Source organism: Fukomys damarensis, unplaced genomic scaffold (assembly GCF_012274545.1).
Source record: "Fukomys damarensis isolate Sample0158 unplaced genomic scaffold, DMR_v1.0_HiC HiC_scaffold_17, whole genome shotgun sequence".
NCBI classification, from domain to species: Eukaryota; Metazoa; Chordata; class Mammalia; order Rodentia; family Bathyergidae; genus Fukomys; species Fukomys damarensis.
The window spans coordinates 59,101,605-59,121,054 of NW_022900929.1; the positions used below are offsets into that span (position 1 = coordinate 59,101,605).

Consider the following 19,450-nt stretch of genomic DNA (forward strand, 5'->3'; position numbering starts at 1 on the left):
GATGTGTAGTTTTTGAATTGGCAAATGCAGAAAATTCAGAAATCCTTTTCGGTCTCCTCTACACGGAGAGGTGAAAGGTTGAATTTCATGGCCTCCATGCACGCAGTGCTCTCACAGGACACAGAGAGCGTTACCTGCAAGGCTAGAAGTTAGTTGTGTGACACAGACACATTCTTATATCTATTGGTTTTCTGTTTTAAATGACCCACTTATTGAATATTGGGCTGAAATATAAATTAAAAAAAAAAAAACACGTTGGAGAGGATGTCCAGGAGAAGGCTATGTGTGTATATACAGTATGTTAAAAAGCCTTTTATTTTTATACTTCAAATGCTCTAAATTAATAAAAATTAATAATTACCATGTAATCTTTACTTTTTATTTTCAAAATGTCTTAGTAAAATAGCCTAACAGTAAAAATATCCCAGAGTAATGATCAAGAACATGTGTCCTCTAGAACATGCAGATATTTTTTGTAGACTTTAGCTACTGAAGTAGCATTGTTTCAGGATGCAGACACAAAACTGACTTTGGTTATATCAAGACCAAACAGCTAGTTCTTAGAGTGCATGTTAGTACAGGAATCTTTGGAAATGCTAAGAATGTTCTTTTATTTTGAAACATTTTTATCATACACATTTTAATCTTGTAGACAGTATATTTCACACCTGAAGCTGTCACTTAAAACTAGGAACTTGGAAATATAATTTTAGCCTGTACATTCTTCTTAAGAACTACATGGGTAAAAGATTTATACAAAGGTATTTGGATTCAAATACAGAGGGCACAAATGGGCTCAAATAGTGCTTCCAATTTGTGACTTAAAAGGAAAACATCTCAGCAATAAAACCTGTCTTCAAAGTGAACCATGTAAAGGAAAATGTTTAATATAATTTCTTGTATGCTATTTGTAATCAAAGATTTCAGATATCATGATTTAAAAATACCCATTTAACCATGCGAAATGCAAAGTGGACTTAAGAAAACGGAGCTGAGATATATATTATTACTAAATAAAATGGACAGATTTACATTTTAGCATAGCACTCATAAGATTCAGCATTCTTTTTTTTTTTTTTTTGGCACCAGGGATTGAACTGAGGTCCTTGTGCTTGCCAGGGAGGCACCGGAACCACTGAGCTAAATCCCTAGCCCTGATTCAGCATTCTTAAAAGGCCACTTTAGTACATTTTAAAATACTTTTTTCTGCTCTTTAAATATTATTTAGGGAAAAAAGCAATTCCTTACAAAAATGTTTAAATTTTGGCTTTTCGGGGAGGCCCCTTTTTTCTCCAAATAATTCTTAAGGAATTAGCCACAGGATAATTTATTCTCAAGAATTTAAACATCTGTAGGTCTTTTGAAAATTATCATTACAATGAATTTTCATTATGAGGCAGTATAAGAGGAATATATTATATTGCTTTTTTATTGATTAATTTTTTTATTCTTCTAGTTTATCAGAACAGGAGTGTAGTACATGTTTTCATTCCCTGTGGGAAGTTGGTACACGCACATAATGCATCTTAATTCATGTTTTCATCCCTTTTCCTTCCCTTCCTCCCCCATCTCTTGATCCCCTTTCTTTCTGTACATGTTTGCAGTTCATAATGTTTACAGTCCTTGCGTGGGGTTTATCTACTATTTTAATATTATTCATATACTTCATTGCTTCATTTTTTTTTTACAAATCTTATATTGCTCTATACCTCATTATTTAATATTATTTTTCTTTTCTCAACATATTTCATTGCTCTGTATTATTTTTCTTATCTATCTTTCATCTATCATCTCTGTATCTCCATCATTTATATATCTCCAACTACCAACCTAAATTGCCTAAAGATAAAATCTAAAGTATCAAAATAGGCTTTGTGCTTGACCAAGCTGGTTTCCCCTTCATAACTGTACGCCTGACTTAGCTGATCAGCAGCGTCTCCGCTTCATGGTGCTGCCCAGCATCCGTTATCTCCAGGGAAGACACTGGCAATCACCAGTTCTCCTTCAGCCATGAATAGGTGTACTCGTAAACCAGCAGCATCACTGCACCTCCTAGTCAAGAAAATCACAAATGCAATTTCAAAATCACAAATTCTGTGAAATAGCATTGTCTGCTGGCATTGTTTCTGAATACCATGGAGTCTCAGGCAGCCCGTCCAGCAGGGGCTGTTCTGGAGCCCAGATATACTGATATGAAACTATTATGGAAAATTCTCAGGGTAAAATCAAGACCATCTTGAGCCTCTAAATACATTTTTTCCCCATGAGTGTCTGCAACTTTCATTTCACATTGTATTCTTTTCCAGGCACTTTTAATTTTTAAAAAGTAAATAAATATAGACATATTTAGTCATGTAAGGGCATGTGGCTTTCCTGTGAACAGAAACCTTCAGATTCTTCGTATGTCAGCAAAGGATTTATCTTTTTCAGTTCGTAATTAGCATTGTCTTAGTGGCATTCAAGAAGAAAGTCTCTAAGACGGCGGTTGATGGATGAGTCTTTTTTTATAGTCTTCCAAAGTGGATTCTAATGTGAAAAATAACATGAATATTTTTAGAAGTCTGTATTGTAAACCTCAACAAAAGGAGATTGGAAGCTAACTGTCATTCCATATATCTGCCTCAAAGGTATATAGACTTGAACTTGAAATTCTGGTAGTGAAGTTGAGTGGCGTAAAACCACCATTTATCTTGGAAGAGAAAAGTTTTATAAATGGCTGCAAAGAAGTTTTCTCTGCAGTACAGAAGGAGGGTAGGATTCAGGAAGACAGGTGCTGTGGCTCTGAATACCTGGACACGGGAAGCATTTGCATGAGGATCATTTTGTGTTTTCTCTGATGTAGAAATACCATGGGTCCTGTACCTTAGGACATTGTTTAAACTGTGTGAACAATACTACAAAATCAAAATGTGGACAAATATCCAGAGCACACAAGACTAGTTTGCCTCAACAGAAGACTGATTTCTAATGGAAAGAAAAAGAACTTCATTTGGATTTTAGTTATTTTGTACACACTCCATATGATTTTTTAAAAAAAGACTACAGACTGTACATGTTTGTGTAATCATATGCCAGAAATAATTGTCTGCCTGCGATTTTAATTTCTAACCCATTGAGATATTCTATTACACCCTCTCAGCCCTCTTAGAACTCTGGCAAACAAAAAAAAGATTCACTACACTGGGGCTAATATGTACACGATTGCTGTATTTACTCTTAACCTTCTCAGTGTAATGCAAGGATATGCAGAATGGAGTTGGCTTTCTGTCTACTGAGATTTGGAGTTTAAACCACAGACTTTTGAAGGAAGTACTTGATTGTTAGTCACATAAAGCTGCTAAGGCTATTATAAAAATAATACTGGCTGCTTCTCCAAAATGAAGTGTGAAAATTCCAGGTTCATCTTACTTTTCTTCTGTCTCTGTCTTTGTTTCTGTCTTCCCTCCCCTCCCCTCCCCCCTCTCTCCCTTCTCTTCCGATTTTGGTTGGCCTTTACTCAAAAGTCTTACCATAAGTTTTCTATTCCTTCTCCCTTTGAAGTTGCTAGGATATGCATATTTGAAATTAAGTGGAGGCCAGGTATTTGAATGAGGTTATCAGTTATTCACAATGTTGTTTAGGCTGGACAGTATGTTCACAATGCTTTTATTGGGTTTAACACCACAGCAACTCAGAACCCCTCATGCAAAAACATTTAAAAGCCCAACCAAACATTTGCAAGCCTCTAAAGAAACTTGGGGCCATGTTATTTAAGAGTTTTAGATTAAGGTTCCAGTCAGTTACCATTTTGACTAAATTCTGTCTTGTCACCACCCTTTTTAGGCCCATTGCCTTCTGAGAAAGTTGGTTTCAGGCCAGTCCTGTGATTTTTCTCTTATATTAGGTCCACTCTCAGGTTTTTACTGAGTGGTGAAGGAAAGATGTCACATACAGTAATTGCAAAGATGTATGAAATCCCCAGTGTTCTTTATTATTGGGTTAGTTTTTTTTTTACACATGAGCCAGTGACAAGCAGCAGGCAGAGTTCTGAATCTTAAATGTGAAGCAGAATCTATGCTTAAATACTTGCAAATGTGAGGGTAGATGCATTCTGAATTTTTTTTCCTAAATACATAAAAAGTTGCTTTCTAAATACATACTCTGTTGACTAGCTTCAATTTACAAACTGTTATTATTTTTCTTAGGCTGACAGAAATGGCAGTTTATTGTGCTGAGATCTAAGGTAACTGCATATGTGGGAGTGCAGTAAGGGAGCAGAATGCTGGTGTAAAAAGGGAGGAATGGCGAAAGGTTAGCAGAAGCAAAAAGTTTCCAGAGAGGATCACCAAGGTGTCTAAATAGGGGTGCATGCTTCAGACTCCCCAAAAAGTGTGGCCTAGAGCACACTTTTATACTAATTCACAAGACTGTTTATAATCTGACTATTGGTCCCAGTGGTTGAGTCTGCAGCAGTTATTTTCTTATCTATTTCCATAAAGGCAGCTGGCTCTTCCTGTTGGAATGGCAGCAGGTGTTTTGTTTTATTTATTTTTTTTGTGAGCTGGCACCCTCAGGCTGAGCTGGGAGCCTGTGTCATCCAAGGGAAGAGGCCAGGATATTGAGGACCCTTCAGTGGCATCACCAGGCCCCCCAGGGGTGAGTGAAAAGAAGGGACTCTAGCAGCTCATGTTGACAAGATGCCCTCCGTTTCTCTTTTTGAAATGAAGCTGAGGTAGGACTGAGACTCAGCTGGAAGCAGAAGGAATGGTTTTATCAGACAGGTTCCTCACTCAGGGAATACCATGACTTCATCCAGAATTTACTCCTCATACTTCGCTGCTCAAACTCCAACTGGCTGAAGGTTCTTTCCTTTTTCCTTAACTTAGGTTTTGCTTTCCACTAGCAAGGTCTAAAACAGTTCTGTATAAACAAAGGTAGAGCAGTTCTAATGCGTGCCGTCAGCATCTTGAGGACTCATAGACAACTTTACATCATCAAGGTTTCCATCTCTCCAAATATGGTGAACTTTTATTGTTTTGCTGATAGACACACATAACAAACGAAGAGATACTAGAAGGCAGATAATTAATAAAAGTATCATTACCTGGTCCAAGTCTCATAATCTTGGGAAGCAGGCCTTTATATAAAGCCAAAATCCTATAATCAGAAGGAAAAGAGCAACATTCTTATTCTGAAAATAAAGGAACTGGACCTCAGTTTTATTGAGATGCTATCTCAGCATTTAAAAAGAAACTCTTTGAAATTATGCCCATCCCAAACTGGACAGTATCTGGCTTCATATTCCCTGCACAAAATTGGATGAAGGGAAAGAGTTAATCAGTTCTTTATTACTCAGGCTATACTGGCCTTGTCCAATCAGAAACATGACTTTCATCAGTGAGATGGTTTTTGTTTTCAAGACAGGTCTTGCTTTCAAGATAGCTATGTATATGGACAAAATGGCTTTTGAAATTGAATTTAAAAGACCACGAAGTCAGTCTTCATATTAGGAAATATGATGCAATTTAGATTAAAATAATAAAGTATCACTTGTTTACTTGGGAATAATTAAAGAGGAAGAGTGAAGACCCAGAAAGTAAGACTTAAAAATAAGAAAAAGACATATTTTCAAAAACCTTAACTTTGTGCAATTCTCGCACTGAATTCGCCCAGGAAAATATAATCAGATAGCATTTTGATGAGATTTATAGTCAAAAGACTATTATCATCTACCTGTTATCAGTAGGGCTTTTTTGTTTTGCTTTGTTTTGGCCACTCTGGTCCTTGTGCTTGCAAAGCAGGTGGCTGCACCACAGAGCTAAACCCCGGCCCTACTTTTTTTTTTTGGTACCAGGGACCGGAACCACTGAGCTAAATCCCCAGCCTCCAGTAGGACTTATAATACACAATAGAATATTATGTAAACCGACAAGTAAAAAGTTCATCTTAGTGTTCTAAGGCAAACATGCAGAGTATTGCATGATCGTGCCTCACGGCACGATCTCGATGGTATAAGAACGTTTTGTCAACATCTCATTGTGTCCTCTTGCAAAATTTGTTATATTCCGGGGAGCTTCTTAGACACACCCAACTTAGGAGGGCTTACTGGTTCTCAGCAAACTGGAAGTACAATATGGTCTTAGCAGTATTTGAGGCTTGTACATTTATTAAAGTAAGAATGTGTTACCCTTCTTCCTGATAGACTGTTGCCATTGTTTTAAAACAGGTTCTGTACTTGATCTCTCCAGGAACTGGCTGAGGCCCTTGAATCCGACTTTTGGCAACATCAAAAGGGATATTAATGACTGAGGCTATTGTCCCGGAGAGAAGACCAATCCCAAATTTTCTCAAGAACTCTAAAGTTGGATCCTAAAAGAAAAGAAGAATAAAATAACAGAAAAGGAAATGGAAGCCCCTAAATTGGTTAAACACTATATAAAGCAATATGTATTTAAGCAGAGCACTGCACTCCTTGGCACCCTCCTGTTATTCCAGCAGAACACATTAGGATTTCCTAGGCTGGAACTTGTTTTCTTGACAATCCCATTGGCTATGTTTTTACACATGGTCTAAATTGCTGAAGTACACATTTCCTCACACAGGATTTATAAACACAGTTCATAAAGAAAGACTGGTATGGCATATGGGGATGATTTGTATAATTGGGCTTCACAATGTACTTAGTATTACTGTATCAAAACAGGAGAAATCCAAGCACACTATTAGCTAATTGGCCAGAATATTTTACAAATGACAGCAACTTCCACCATGAAGCCTACTAAAATGCTCATTTGTGTGTGGACCCCCAAATGTTAAATTAAATCAAGGCTACTCTCGGTCTGCTGCTATTCCCCTCCAGGTTTTTTGCATTTATTTTCACGTGTAGCTGATCCACTGTACTGAGAAGTGCTAGCTTCCTGTTATTAACAAACCAACTTGGGGCAGCTACAAAACAGCCTGTGACATTTTGTGCATTATAAACAGTAGTGAGGTACTGGACTAATTGGCTGAAGAATTTGGGACTCATTGTTTCTGAATCTTGCTCTTCCTTCATGGAGAGAGAGGTGTGGAGGCGTTGTTCTTTCTATTTGAATTTAGGCCCTTCACACGGGTCTGATTTGATTTTCCACCCTTCTTTGCTCTGCTTTCTGACATCAAAGTATTTAATTAGGTCTTATGTGGGAGTCACTTTCCTTCAAACTATTTTGGTGCCCAGTGAGCTCACGTTATGAATTTTCTGGGAAGTTCTCATTATGTTTGCAGCCTCAGTTCTTGCCCTAAAGAGAAATCATATCATGTATTACATGCTGCTGACCCTGACCACCACCTTATCCTATCCCTGCCCTCTCTTTGGTCAGTGTGTCAGGGGCACTGTCACAAAGAATCAACATGGGGTTATGCTACCACACTATTTTATCCAGCAGAAACAAACAGAGGGGCAATACAAATGAGTAAATGAATGAATGAATGAATGAATGAAATTCAAGTCTGAGCACTGCCTTGTTTCCAGTGCCTATGAAATAAGAAAACTTCTGGAAGTTCTGAAATGTTCAACTGAACCCAGAGCCAGTTACCTTCATAAGAACTCCTCTGAGGCTAAATATAAAAAGCTAGGGATTCAGTAATAATTCTTGGATCTGGGCCATACAGGTGCTGAGGAGGTTTAAAGGGATTTAAAAACCATCAGGGTGTTTCTACAGGAAAAACAATGCAGTGATTGCAGTATGAGTGAGGTGTGTTTAAATAATTCCCCCTCCCCCCATTTTTTTTCTTTTACAAGGAGAGAAAAATGCCTTTATGTTGCCCTTTTCCATTATGGCTCAGAAGCAGAACCCAAGCTTCGGAGGGCAGCAAATTCAACACCAGCTCAAGTTGTCGGACACGGATGAGTCACTGACTCTCACAGAGCTTAGTAAACGGAGGGAAGTTTTTAACACTTACCTGTGACTGTATCATTTTTCTGAGGTATAAAAGTGCCAATAGAAGTAAGTGTGCTATGGGTGTTGTATGATCCTGGCAGGAAATGGATGATATTATTATGTAGCCTGTTTTCAAAAGATGCAAATCATCCTATAGAATGATTATGTCATGGTACCTCTGCAACACAGCCAAGTTCTCTTTCTGTTTCTATTAAGGGCAAGTGTGAAAATGATAACTTATATGCACGCTGTCTCCCCGGGATGTTCAGGGGACCTCATCGAGCATTCTTCATTTTCTATTTCCTGATATATTTGCTGAGAATCCGGATTGAGAATGGAGAGTAAACGCAGACACCCGGGGAAGTCACTGTGCCTGAGGTACTGCTGGTGATCAAAACCTAAGGTCTGCAAGCTAACCACGTTTCACAACCACAAGGAAGTGTCAAACCTGAGCTTCTGTTCCGTTTCCAGCACAACAGTAAGATCCCATAGTATTTTCCAGATCCAGCCATGCATCAGAATCACCCGACGGCTTTACAAGTAAAGATGTCTGGGCCCCCCCGGCAGCTGTATCTCAGATTCCCAGGTCAGAATTTTCTTGGGAAGGTGTCTGAAAGTGGTTTCAAAAGCTGCTCAAATAGCTGGGCATAGTGGCACATGCTTGTAATTCCAGCACTCAGGAGGTCGAAACAGGAGGATTGCCATGAGTTTGAAGTGAGGCCCTGTCTCAAGAGCTGCTGGGCTGAGGACCCATTTCTGGGAACTAGTAATTTTGGTGTTGCGCACAGGCAGATGGCCAGCTGCTACCCCCATGAGCATTCTAGGGAGGACACAAGTAGTCATGAGATGATCAAGGGGTATCCCTTACCACCTGGCTTCTGAGCCCATGGTTAATCTCTTCTTCAACTCCACAGTCTGCTCTTTTGCCATTACCAGAAGCTGGGACTGGATGAGCCAAGGAAAACCGTTGCATCTTGCCTGATTTCTGTACTACATCTTGCAAGCCATCTGTAAGGGAGTGCAGCTTCTCAAATATCTGTCCTGATCATCCCCTCCTGGCTACCTCACCTCTCTCACTTTGATTCCAGTTCCCATTCCCTTCCCCAGGTCTTGCTTCCTTCCTGCCCCTCTAGAGCCTAGCCTGCACAGAGTCCCCTAAGCTCTCTTTTCATTTCTTCTGGTATCTCCCTACTCAAAGATCTTCCATACCTGCTTGCAGCATGGAGAGTAAAGGCAAAGCATTGCACTTGACCTGTGATTACTTTCTCAGGATAAGCTTCCAATTTATCTTCTTACCGTCATGTGCTACACTCAGAATCACACTCATCGATTCATTCACAATTATTCCAAGCACTTTCCTGACTCCTGGTTTTTCTTCAAACTATTCCCAAGCTTTGAGAGATGTGGGTGTGCAGAGGACCATGGCCGTGCTGAAGCCCAGGCACTCACAGGTGAAGAGGGCTGGCCTAGCTCAGGAGCATAGTTGAGGCTGGAGTGTAGCTTCTACCCTCATTAATTCTTCAGTCGCCCTTGGGAGCCCAGTGATAGCCAACTGTGCTGCTTTTAGTTTTATCAGCCTATCTTCTCAGCTCATAACCCTACATTTCCAGCCTCCCTGCTTGACCTCTTCCCTTCCCACAACCACCTCACTCTATGTTAGCAACATTGCTTTTCCCTGCTTATGGCAGAGGTAACAATTTTAATAACATCAAATATTTACGGTCTTTCTGCGAGACAGTGCCGATTGCAAATATCTATGCGTTGTATAAGTCAATCTTTACAACTTCGAGGCAAGAATTATTATTACTCCTCCTATTTTACAAATGAATTAACTGATGGGTTAAATGCAAGAAGGGAATTTTTGTTTCACACAAGTGAACCTGAGTGTTTGCCTCAAAGCTTACATGTTTTTTCCCTGATAGTCCTAAGTACCAGTGGGTAGGCTTATGCAGCAGGTACCCTAGAACCTCCTAAAATCATAGGGAATCTCTCTGTGTATGTGCATATGGGCTTTTCCAGGAGAGTGCTTATAGGTTCTCTTGAGCTTACAAAACCTTAAAAACAATAAATGTAATCATTACATACTGCAAACATGTACTGATAAAAATAAATGAAAAAAGCTTAAAAATAATGAGACCATTTCATTTACTAATACGTTTATAAACTACAAAAAGGGAAGTGTAGGATTTAAAACACTGGGGCTAAAACTAGGAAGTTCTAATTTTCACATCGAGTTACCAGGCGATTCACCTTAGTGAAAAAATTCTCACACGCATTATTGCTGTAGAGTCCCATTACATACATCCCAACAGTCTGTGGAATCAGTGTTCTCAAAGTGAGGTTCTTGTACAAATCGTCAGCTCTCTGTGGAAACATATTAGAAATAAAAATTGGGGGTCTACCCCAAACCTACTGAATCTGGGGAGGGAACTCAGCAATCTGTTTAAGTAAGTTCTTAAAATTTTCTGATGGATGCCAAAGCCTGAGAGCCATTACTAAACTGAAGTTTATGATTCACCCTCTTTGGATCCCTGGGCTGGACAATTGATGTTCTAAGATAATGTATGTATGTATATATGTATGGGGTCAGATCCAGAGCCTTCATGCATACTAAGCAAGTGCTCTACCACTGAGCTACATCCCCAGCTCTGCTAAGATTCATCTTAACTATTGGCCCGACAAGGCTCTGGACGTGCTGAGAAACACTTAAAGCCTTTTGTTAATGGAAGCAAGCCATAGCTGTGGGGTTTCCTGGCCTGAGTGATATCACATAGTACATGTGCTGTAATATTTTTATTATATTTTATAACCATCTGTATTAGTTACTTTCCCTTTGTTGAAGCAAAATACCCTAACCCACAACTTAAAGGAGAAGTTGTATGGCTCACAATTCCCAGTGGACTCAGTCCATGGTTGGCTGGCTGCAAGGCAGAAATTGCAGAAAGGATGGGGAAGAAAGCTACTCAACCCACGGGTGCCAGGAAGCAGACAGAGAAGAGAGAAGCCGGAGACAAGAATGTATCTTTCCAGGTCATGCCTCTAATAACACTCATCTCACCTCCATTACCCTGCTACCTTCCCAAAGCTCCACTTCTGAACAGATGAAACTTCTGGGGTACATTTTAGATCTAAACCATTATACTATCATTATGATAAACAATGCTATTATTAATATTATTTATTGCCAGGAACAATAGCATATGCAAAATATGCAATATTTAAAATAAATAAAATAGCCGGGCATGGTGGCGCACGCCTGTAACCCCAGCACTCGGGAGGCTGAGGCAGGAAGATCGCTGTGAGTTCGAGACCAGACTGGGCTACATAGTGAGTTCCGGGTCAGTCTCAGCTACATAGTGAGACCCTGTCTCAAAAAACATCAACAACAACAAAATAAACAAACAAGCAAACAAATAAATAAACAACAGACTCTGAGTTCAGCACATAACACTATTTTACAGAGAAGGACATAGCTGTATAAGATAATACTGCTTGTAAGAGCAGTGGACCTTGTATTTGAGCCCAGGAAGTTCTGACACCCAAGCCTATGCTGTTGTATGTTATGTTACACTGCTTCTCATCCATCATTCTTTTGTCATTTACTCAACCAGTGAACATTTACCAGGGCCTGGCCCTACATTGGGAGCTAGAGTTATGTATGACGGTATATGATCCAGAGGACTCGTTAAGGGTATGTGTCTAATCAACCCCAGTACAATGTGATCAGTACTGAAGTGGGGTGGGGGATGTCCAAACAAAACATGCAGTAGGGACAAAGAAGTTGTTCCTGGGCTTTCACTATTGGAGTCCTGTGAGACAGTATCTAGCTACTGCCTCCGACACACTTAGTCATTCATTGGTTATCTAGGGTGCTAAGACAAATCATTATCGCAAGTCACCGTGTATTAGCTGAATAGCTAGCTGTCTGCCATGAAAATCACACCACCTGGGTGTCATTTTGCTTTTTTCTGTAAGTTTAATTTAAAAAGTGGAGTAAGAAAATAATAAGGATAAGACACTCAGTATGTGCCAGGAAGTAGGATAAACATTTTCTGTATATTTAAGACTGGTAACATTCCAGAGAGTTGAGGTACTACACCTACAGAAATTTCCTAATTTACAAAGAGATATAGTATTGAAGGGGTCCAAAGAGATTCAAACTTCTATTATTTAGAAGAGAAGAGGCCAAGGTTGTGAGAAGCCCTGAGACTACCACACACCAACCAGTGCAATTAAAGACATATGCACTTGCTTCTCAGGACTGTATCCTAAATCTCCATATGAGATCACTTTTCAGACCAAGAGAAGACTTTTAAGTGGTAGAAAATAAAAATTCCGTGCTGGGGACTTAGCTCAGTGGTGCTGCCACCTGCCTACCAAGCACAAAGACCCCAGGTTTGATCCTTGGTATCAAGAAAGAAAGAAATGCCCCAATCACAAGACTAGCGAGTACAACCAGAATGTCACTCAGCCTAAGCCGAACAAGAGTGATCAGACCTAAATTATGTAAATGAATATTCACATTGATGAAAATCTATTGTTACTAAAATATACAACACCCATAATTCATTCCAACTAGTACCAATCAGGAAACTCACCTATATCAACTGACATTCCTCACCCATAAGCTCAAATTGTTTTTCTGCAATTCTTCCCTCAAATGTAAGGGCAAGCAACCATCACTATTCTCAATATAGTTTGTGAGGGTTAAAAAAAATCCCATTATTGTAGTAGTCTTTTCCCCCTAAACTTAAAAAAAATAGTTCCTTTAAAATATTTGTTTATAAGAAATCTGTATTACTTTTCCCTCCGTAGATCTTTTTCTCTAGTTATTTTCAGATATTTCCTCATAAAATATTTGCCTTATAACTAGAGTTGAGTATCCTGAAATGTTAAAATGTATATTTATTGACTTTATTCTGTGATGGCAATCTGAAATGCACTTTTTTGTGCCACTACAGATTTTACTTAGGGCCTCGTATGTGCTGGGCAAGCTCTCTACTCCTGAGCTACATCTTCAGTCCTTTTTGAATTTTATTTTCAGCCAGGGCCTTGCTAAATTATACAGGCTGGCCTGAAATTTGCAACCCTTCTGCCTCAGAGTCCTGAGTAGCTGGGATTACAGGTATATGCCAACATCCCCAGCTTATTTGGTACATTTTGATCTTTTAATTCCTTCGCAGACACTAAGGCTGAAGTTAAGATTTTATTTCACAAATGAAAAACCTGAGATAGAAGACGTAACTTGTCAAAGAAATAGTAAGTACTAGAAGAACTGAGATTGGATACCATACTATCTTCCTAGAGTTCCCTGGCTGTTTTTGTCACTCTTCCATCTTTGTGGGCATGCACAGCTGAGGCGAGATGTTTCCCAGCCCCTTTTCAGGGAAATCAATGAATTTCCTTGACAGAGCCTATTACTCATAGATTCTCCATGATTTAGCAAGAGACACTAATAGGTGATTCCAAAACATTGGCAGCTGGGATTTTCAATAACCTCTGAAAATTCAACAAAAGGCACCACCAAGTCATTAGAAGTGTTATCTAGGACTCAGAAGAGTTAACATTCAACACAGCACATATTTGTAACTAATTTAACCATCTAAGCCAAACCATGTAGCCAACAAATAAAGACAGCATCTACAACTTAAGGCAGTGGCACTAGAAGAGTTCATATGCACAGAGGCCAAATATGCCTCTCCTTTTACCTTCCTTGGTCTGGGCTCTGATGCCCTGCTGAGTGGCTGGCCAGCTGGATCCTAGCTTGATAAACAGAGAATCACTGCCCATCTCACAGGCCTTTGTGATTATGGCTTGGCATCTTTAAGAAGACATTCCACACAGAAGGAGGGGGGCTCAGGAAGATGAGGGAGCAGGATTTATTAGCTAGTGAGGACTAGTAGTGGTGAGGGAGACTGGGCAGAAGGCCTGCTGCTCTGCAAAAGGCGAAACTACAGCAAGGGGGCTTCTCATTTAAGGAAAGTCAGCCTCAATATGTGTATTCAGGCCTTGTCTTACAATCTCCTCTCCTCACGTCAGCTTGATTTTCTTTTCTTTCCTCCCTGGAATTAAATTATCTTTTAATTTCTCTTAGTACCACATCAAGTAGAGTAGTCTTATGAAGCCTCATGATTTGGGGGTGGGTATCAGAAGTCTTTCTTTGCAGAGAGGCAATTTCCTTTCCATTGTAGGTTTTCATTCATTCCATACCTACTGTGGCACATCTCTGTATCCACAGCTGCTGGGGGAGGGGGTCGTGACCCTGTCCTTCACTTCCTCAAGGCCGCAAGCTAAAAGCAATCCAAACAGGTTCATGACATAACCTTGTATGACAAAACCCCAGAAAATCTACTCTAGTCATACATTTTAAAAAGTTTCATTTTCTTCTGAATCATCCTGCATATCTCAATTTCAGAAAATCACTTGAAAAAAAAAAAAACCTCTCATGTTATGTAGATTAATAGGACATTGAATTAATAAGGCACTAAATGGAGGATGGATAAGAGTACAGCTGGAGGGATTCTATTGGATATCCATGACGGTTCTTCCATGAGAAATGTGCAGAAGGCCTGATCATTAATCTGCTGGCAGGATAGGTTGGGAGGGAAAGCTAGACGACAGGAAGAAGTCAACATTAAAATAATCATCACAGGTTTTGCACTGGACCAAACCTTCGAGATTATATTTAATCATAGTGAATGTAAAGTTCTTAATTTAGGTAAATGTACACATTTAAGATGAGGGAGACTTGATTGTAGTTCGTATAATCCTTAATTGACCATAAAGATTTAAACATGCCAATGTCTTGATGGATAGCAACATACATTCCTCCTTTTTTTCCATCGCTTTCCCGAATAAATCCTCCCACAATCCATTTCTGGTCAATTGTTGGCTGAATTAAGAAAGATGTGTGTTCAGATACAGGAAAGTTGATCCTAATGTACTCTGAGTTTGTCAACCCCAAACTGTAGTACCATGTATAGCTGTGACAGTGACACTGACAATCTGATGTACATGTGGTGGCAAGAAAAGGACCACACAGAGGACTATGTCACTGGATAGGTGGATAAGAAAAGGACCACACAGAGGACTATGTCACTGGATAGGTGGATAAGAAAAGGACCACACAGAAGACTATGTCACTGGATAGGTGGATAAGAAAAGGACCACACAGAGGACTATGTCACTGATAGGTGGTTAAGGAGCTATGGATACATTCTGAAGAAGGAAAGACTTCGTGACTTGGGTCTAGAATGCTTAAGAAGATATTCCAGGGCCGGGGATTTAGCTCAGTGGTTCTGCCACCTGTCTTGCAAGTGCAAGGACCCAAGTTCAATCCCCTGTACCAAAAAAAAAAAAGGACATTCCATGTGGAGATGTGCTGGAAAGAGGAGGGGGTTAAGGAAAAGGAGGGAGCAAGATTTGTTAGAAAGCTTTATGTATCCACATATATGAAGAGGTATAGTACAATAATTAAGAGCATGGGCTCTGGAATCAGACTGACTGAGTTCAAATCTCTGAGAGGAGTTAGTGGAAATGGGCACTATCTCTTTGTAAGATTTCTTCAGAACCTCTGAAGGGAAGGGGCTGCTCATGTCTTACTCAATACCACAGGCGTTTAATAAATGCTTCACGTCTTTACAAGGCCTCAATAAACAAAGACCTGAGATTTCAGAAGGAAATCACAGAAGACGTACATACACACACTGGTTAAGACCCTGGTTACAACCGCAAGGCAAATAATAGCAGCCCATCATTGCCTTTACCACAGCTGGCAGTGGTGGCCATGAAAATGATATGGTCTGTTGCAATCATGGTTGCCTCCTGGTAACTGAAGTCGAGGCAGCTCAGTAAGTGACCTGCTGCTTTCTTTCTTTCTTAGAAGAAATTTACATTTTAGGTATTGTTAGTTTTAATGGGCCCAAGTCAGCTAGGCAGAGAGACAGCTCTCAGCAATAACTTTTCATTCTTTCTAATCTTGGCTCTATTTCATTGTTTTGTTCATAAACTTTGACAAAAACATTTTTCCCCCTGATGACATGGTATCATGCTGTTTTGTCCTCAGTGAAAATATCTGCTATTGAAGCTTAATTAAAAAATACAGTTGTTTCCACTTTACAGCTATCAGAAGAATCTATTATAGTGTTTGTTTTTCTTCATGTGAGATAATTTGGGGAAATGCTAGCTCCTCACTCTACAAAAGGTCACTAAACTAAAATGAGATGGTTTAATTGATAAGCATTCTTTAAGGAATGTGGAGTATTCCCAAGATCCTATCCTTGCAGGGCTCTGGGCTTTGGAATGAAATCAAAGTCTTGTTAAAAGCTCCACATCTAAATGTAGCTATTCAGAAAATAGCCATGAAAATTCCTTTTTTTCCCCAAAGCTATCTGTTGTGAAATGTGAAATAATTTTGAAGGTCTTTGTCACTTAGCTCAAATTATAAAATATATAAAATGAACATATGAGTTCATACCTGATTGTTTCATACAGATTTCACACGTGTATTATATAAAATATAGTTAAATGTACCTATATATTCACATGGTTAATAATACCTTCTGAACATTAAGTAAATCTGTGAGCACAATCATGCAAAATGAAGGAAAGTATTTACACATTTCTTTGGGAACCCAGTAGAGTTTTCGTTTTGGTGCGCTTTATCTGTTCCTTGCCTCAATAAAATCACTGACTCCAGGGAAAACTAACAAACCAGGTTCACAAAAGCAAATTTTGAAGGTTGAAAAATCAAGCACAAACACACTGACAGGCTTTGATGTGGAGGCTGGCAGATGATCGAGGAGAAGTCTGAATTAAATCTATTTCATGATATGCTACCTCTCAGCTTCTTTCCAGGAAACTTTGCCATGTCCATTTAGTTCCACTTATGTAATATGTTTATTCAACATGTCCCTCAGTAAAATCATTTAAGGGGAGTAAACTGCCTTCAAATTATACATCTAAAATATTCTGACCTAGGTAAACTCTGGAGCTTCCTCTTCCTCTTCCCATCCTGCCTTCAGGTTTTCCACATACCAGCTACCCTCATTCTTTATCTTCTCCTGATTTCTGAGTCTCCTGATTCAAGGCAGCCACACATCCTAGCCTCTGTTTAGTTCAAGGTCCTCTTCACCTTGGCCTGGCTGATCCTCATCCTTGATCCTCAGTCCACAGTTTCTGGAAGAGCCTTTCCTACATGCTTACCCCCCCCACCCCATCTAGGTTGGGATCCTCTGTGAGCAGTGCTTGTGTTGTGACAGTTGTCTGTGAGAGCATCTTCATGACTGGGATGACTCGGTTCTCCGTGCAACACGTGACTGATTACCAGTCACCCCCACTGGACTGCACGCGGCAGATGCGCCATGAAGACTCTTGGAACGTGTGCATAGAATGGACCCACTGAGAACCTTAAAGCTCCTTGTACCTCTTTTCCATCCACTTGGGTGGTGCCTGACTGGAAAGTTTTGCCTGAAGTTTATTTAAGAAAGTGTCTGAACCCCTGCCCCCCTTCTCTCTGCCCTCTTCCACACCCCTTCCCCCAACACACACGCCCCAGGGAGTCTGTGTGCAAACTGCCAATGAAAGATACTCTTTTACCACAGAATCTTGTCACATATTCTGGAATTTTATAGAAAATATATGCTTGTAGTTTTCCCTCAGTGGGTACTAGAAAGGAGAGTTGTTCTTAATGAAACTTTAATGCTCTTGCCCTTCCCATTACCGGATGACTGGTAAGACTAATGATGGAGTAAGAGAGAATCAGAAAAATAAATGGTCATAAATTAAACCCCACTATGATCTAATTCTGTTGAGAGTCTTCTTTTCAAAATACAAACATCTCTGTTTAAGTTCTCCACTTGAACCCAAAGGTGCATTTTTCATTCAATTCAGTACACACCTTAGGGAAAAATACAGCTCTCAATCATGAAACTAACACATTTCCACATCTCTTCTTATAAACTAAATTGTGTCTGGAGCTGCCCTCAGACTTTCTACAGAGTTTACAAAACAAAGAAAATATTAAAAACACCCAAAAATAGCATTTCTGAAAGGCAATCTTCTATGACTACCCAGAAGAAAATAACATTTCTTTGACTTAATGCTATCTGTAATGAAATGACCACAGGGACAGATCTAAATGGTTTACTAAGTAAGACAGATTGAACATGTGAAAAATTGTTCCTTCCTAAAATATTTCTAAACCACACATGTAATTTATATCATGATTCGACACAAAAATTCCATTGTTTTTGGCACAATAATCTGCAAACATCCTCAGAATGCAAACTAAAAGCATAGTTTAATCCTGTTGACAACCATTAGCTTCAGACAGTAAATTCTATTATTATTTTATTCACAGAAACACAAAGAAAGTAAATATGGAACTAGAAGACAAAGTTATTAAAACATGTACTATTTTAACCTAATGATTCTTCTTTGCTGTGACATCACAAATAATATGCATCGAGTATCTCCAATATGAAATAGCATGAAAGAAATTGTTTTTACAATGAAAGATTACTCCCATGGATATTTGAAAAAGATGTCATGATTTTTTTTTTTTTTTTTTTTTTTTTTTGTACTGGGGATTGAACTCTGGTCCTTGCACTTGCAAGGCAGGCCACCGAACCACTGAGCTAAATCCCTGGCCCAAGATGTCATGATTTAAGTGAATCAATATCTGTTTCCAGGGTGCTTTACTCTGAGATGTGATAGCCTCTTTCTGAGGTGAGAAGATAATTCTTTATTCTGACATTCTGTTCCATTTTCTGCAAGATGTAAACGAATCCCTCCATTAAATTCCATAGCTGGTTAATATCTAAATCCTTCTTTTTCTATTGTAGGGCTTTACTCATCATTCTAGCTTCTAAAAATAAATCTGAGAGGATATAACACAGGACATCATTTGCAAACTGGTAATGCCCAGTTCTTCCAGGGCTGTCTTACAATTCTGTGATTCTATGGATTGTAGAATAAGGATGTGACAAAGGGAGGACCAGTTTGCAGTTCTCAACGAAGCAGCAAATTCTGCTTACACTGCATGTTCTAACTGACTTCATTTATTTCAATTTTAGTGACTGTTTCTGTTTTGGGGGTGGGTACCAGGGATCGAACTCGGGTCCCTTGTGCAAGTGGAACCACTGAGCTAAATCCCCAGCCCCTTAGTGACCATTTCTAAGGGATAATTTGTGTGTGACAAAATACAAGGCAAAAAGCAGAGTTGGAGCATTATAAACTATATTTGGGGTTTCTGGCCTCTGGTTTCTCCCTCTTTCTGCTCTTTGGTCTTGGATTAATTACTTCAGTAGCCTTCAGCTCTGAGCCTTAGCATCCCATTAACTTTTCTTATCTGAAAATGACAGTTACTGTGATGAGGATAAGACCAAATCATGAAGTTTACAAAAGTGGTCTTAATAGTAAAATGGTACAGAAGGTCAGGAAAGTGATATTTGAAAACTATACCTAGCAGACATCATCAATATGAAGAGCTAGTAAAAAACTGAAGGAGTGGCTAAGTTTCTACTTTATCTCTGAAGACACAGCCTTAGAAC

General features: G+C 39.3%; 1 protein-coding gene across 1 annotated transcript in view; it reads right to left on the reverse strand.

Moving 5' to 3' along the window:
* Positions 1-375: 375 nt before the first annotated feature.
* The window catches only part of Slc25a21 (solute carrier family 25 member 21), a 474,275-nt gene continuing 455,200 nt past the window's right edge, over positions 376-19,450 (reverse strand). Inside the window, exons 8-10 of the mRNA XM_010632665.3 lie at positions 6,167-6,348; positions 5,084-5,136; positions 376-2,052 (exon numbers count right to left, since the gene is read on the reverse strand). Of these exons, the coding sequence (XP_010630967.2) occupies positions 1,991-2,052; positions 5,084-5,136; positions 6,167-6,348 (297 nt within the window). The 3' untranslated portion in view covers positions 376-1,990. The remainder of the gene's footprint in view (positions 2,053-5,083; positions 5,137-6,166; positions 6,349-19,450) is intronic.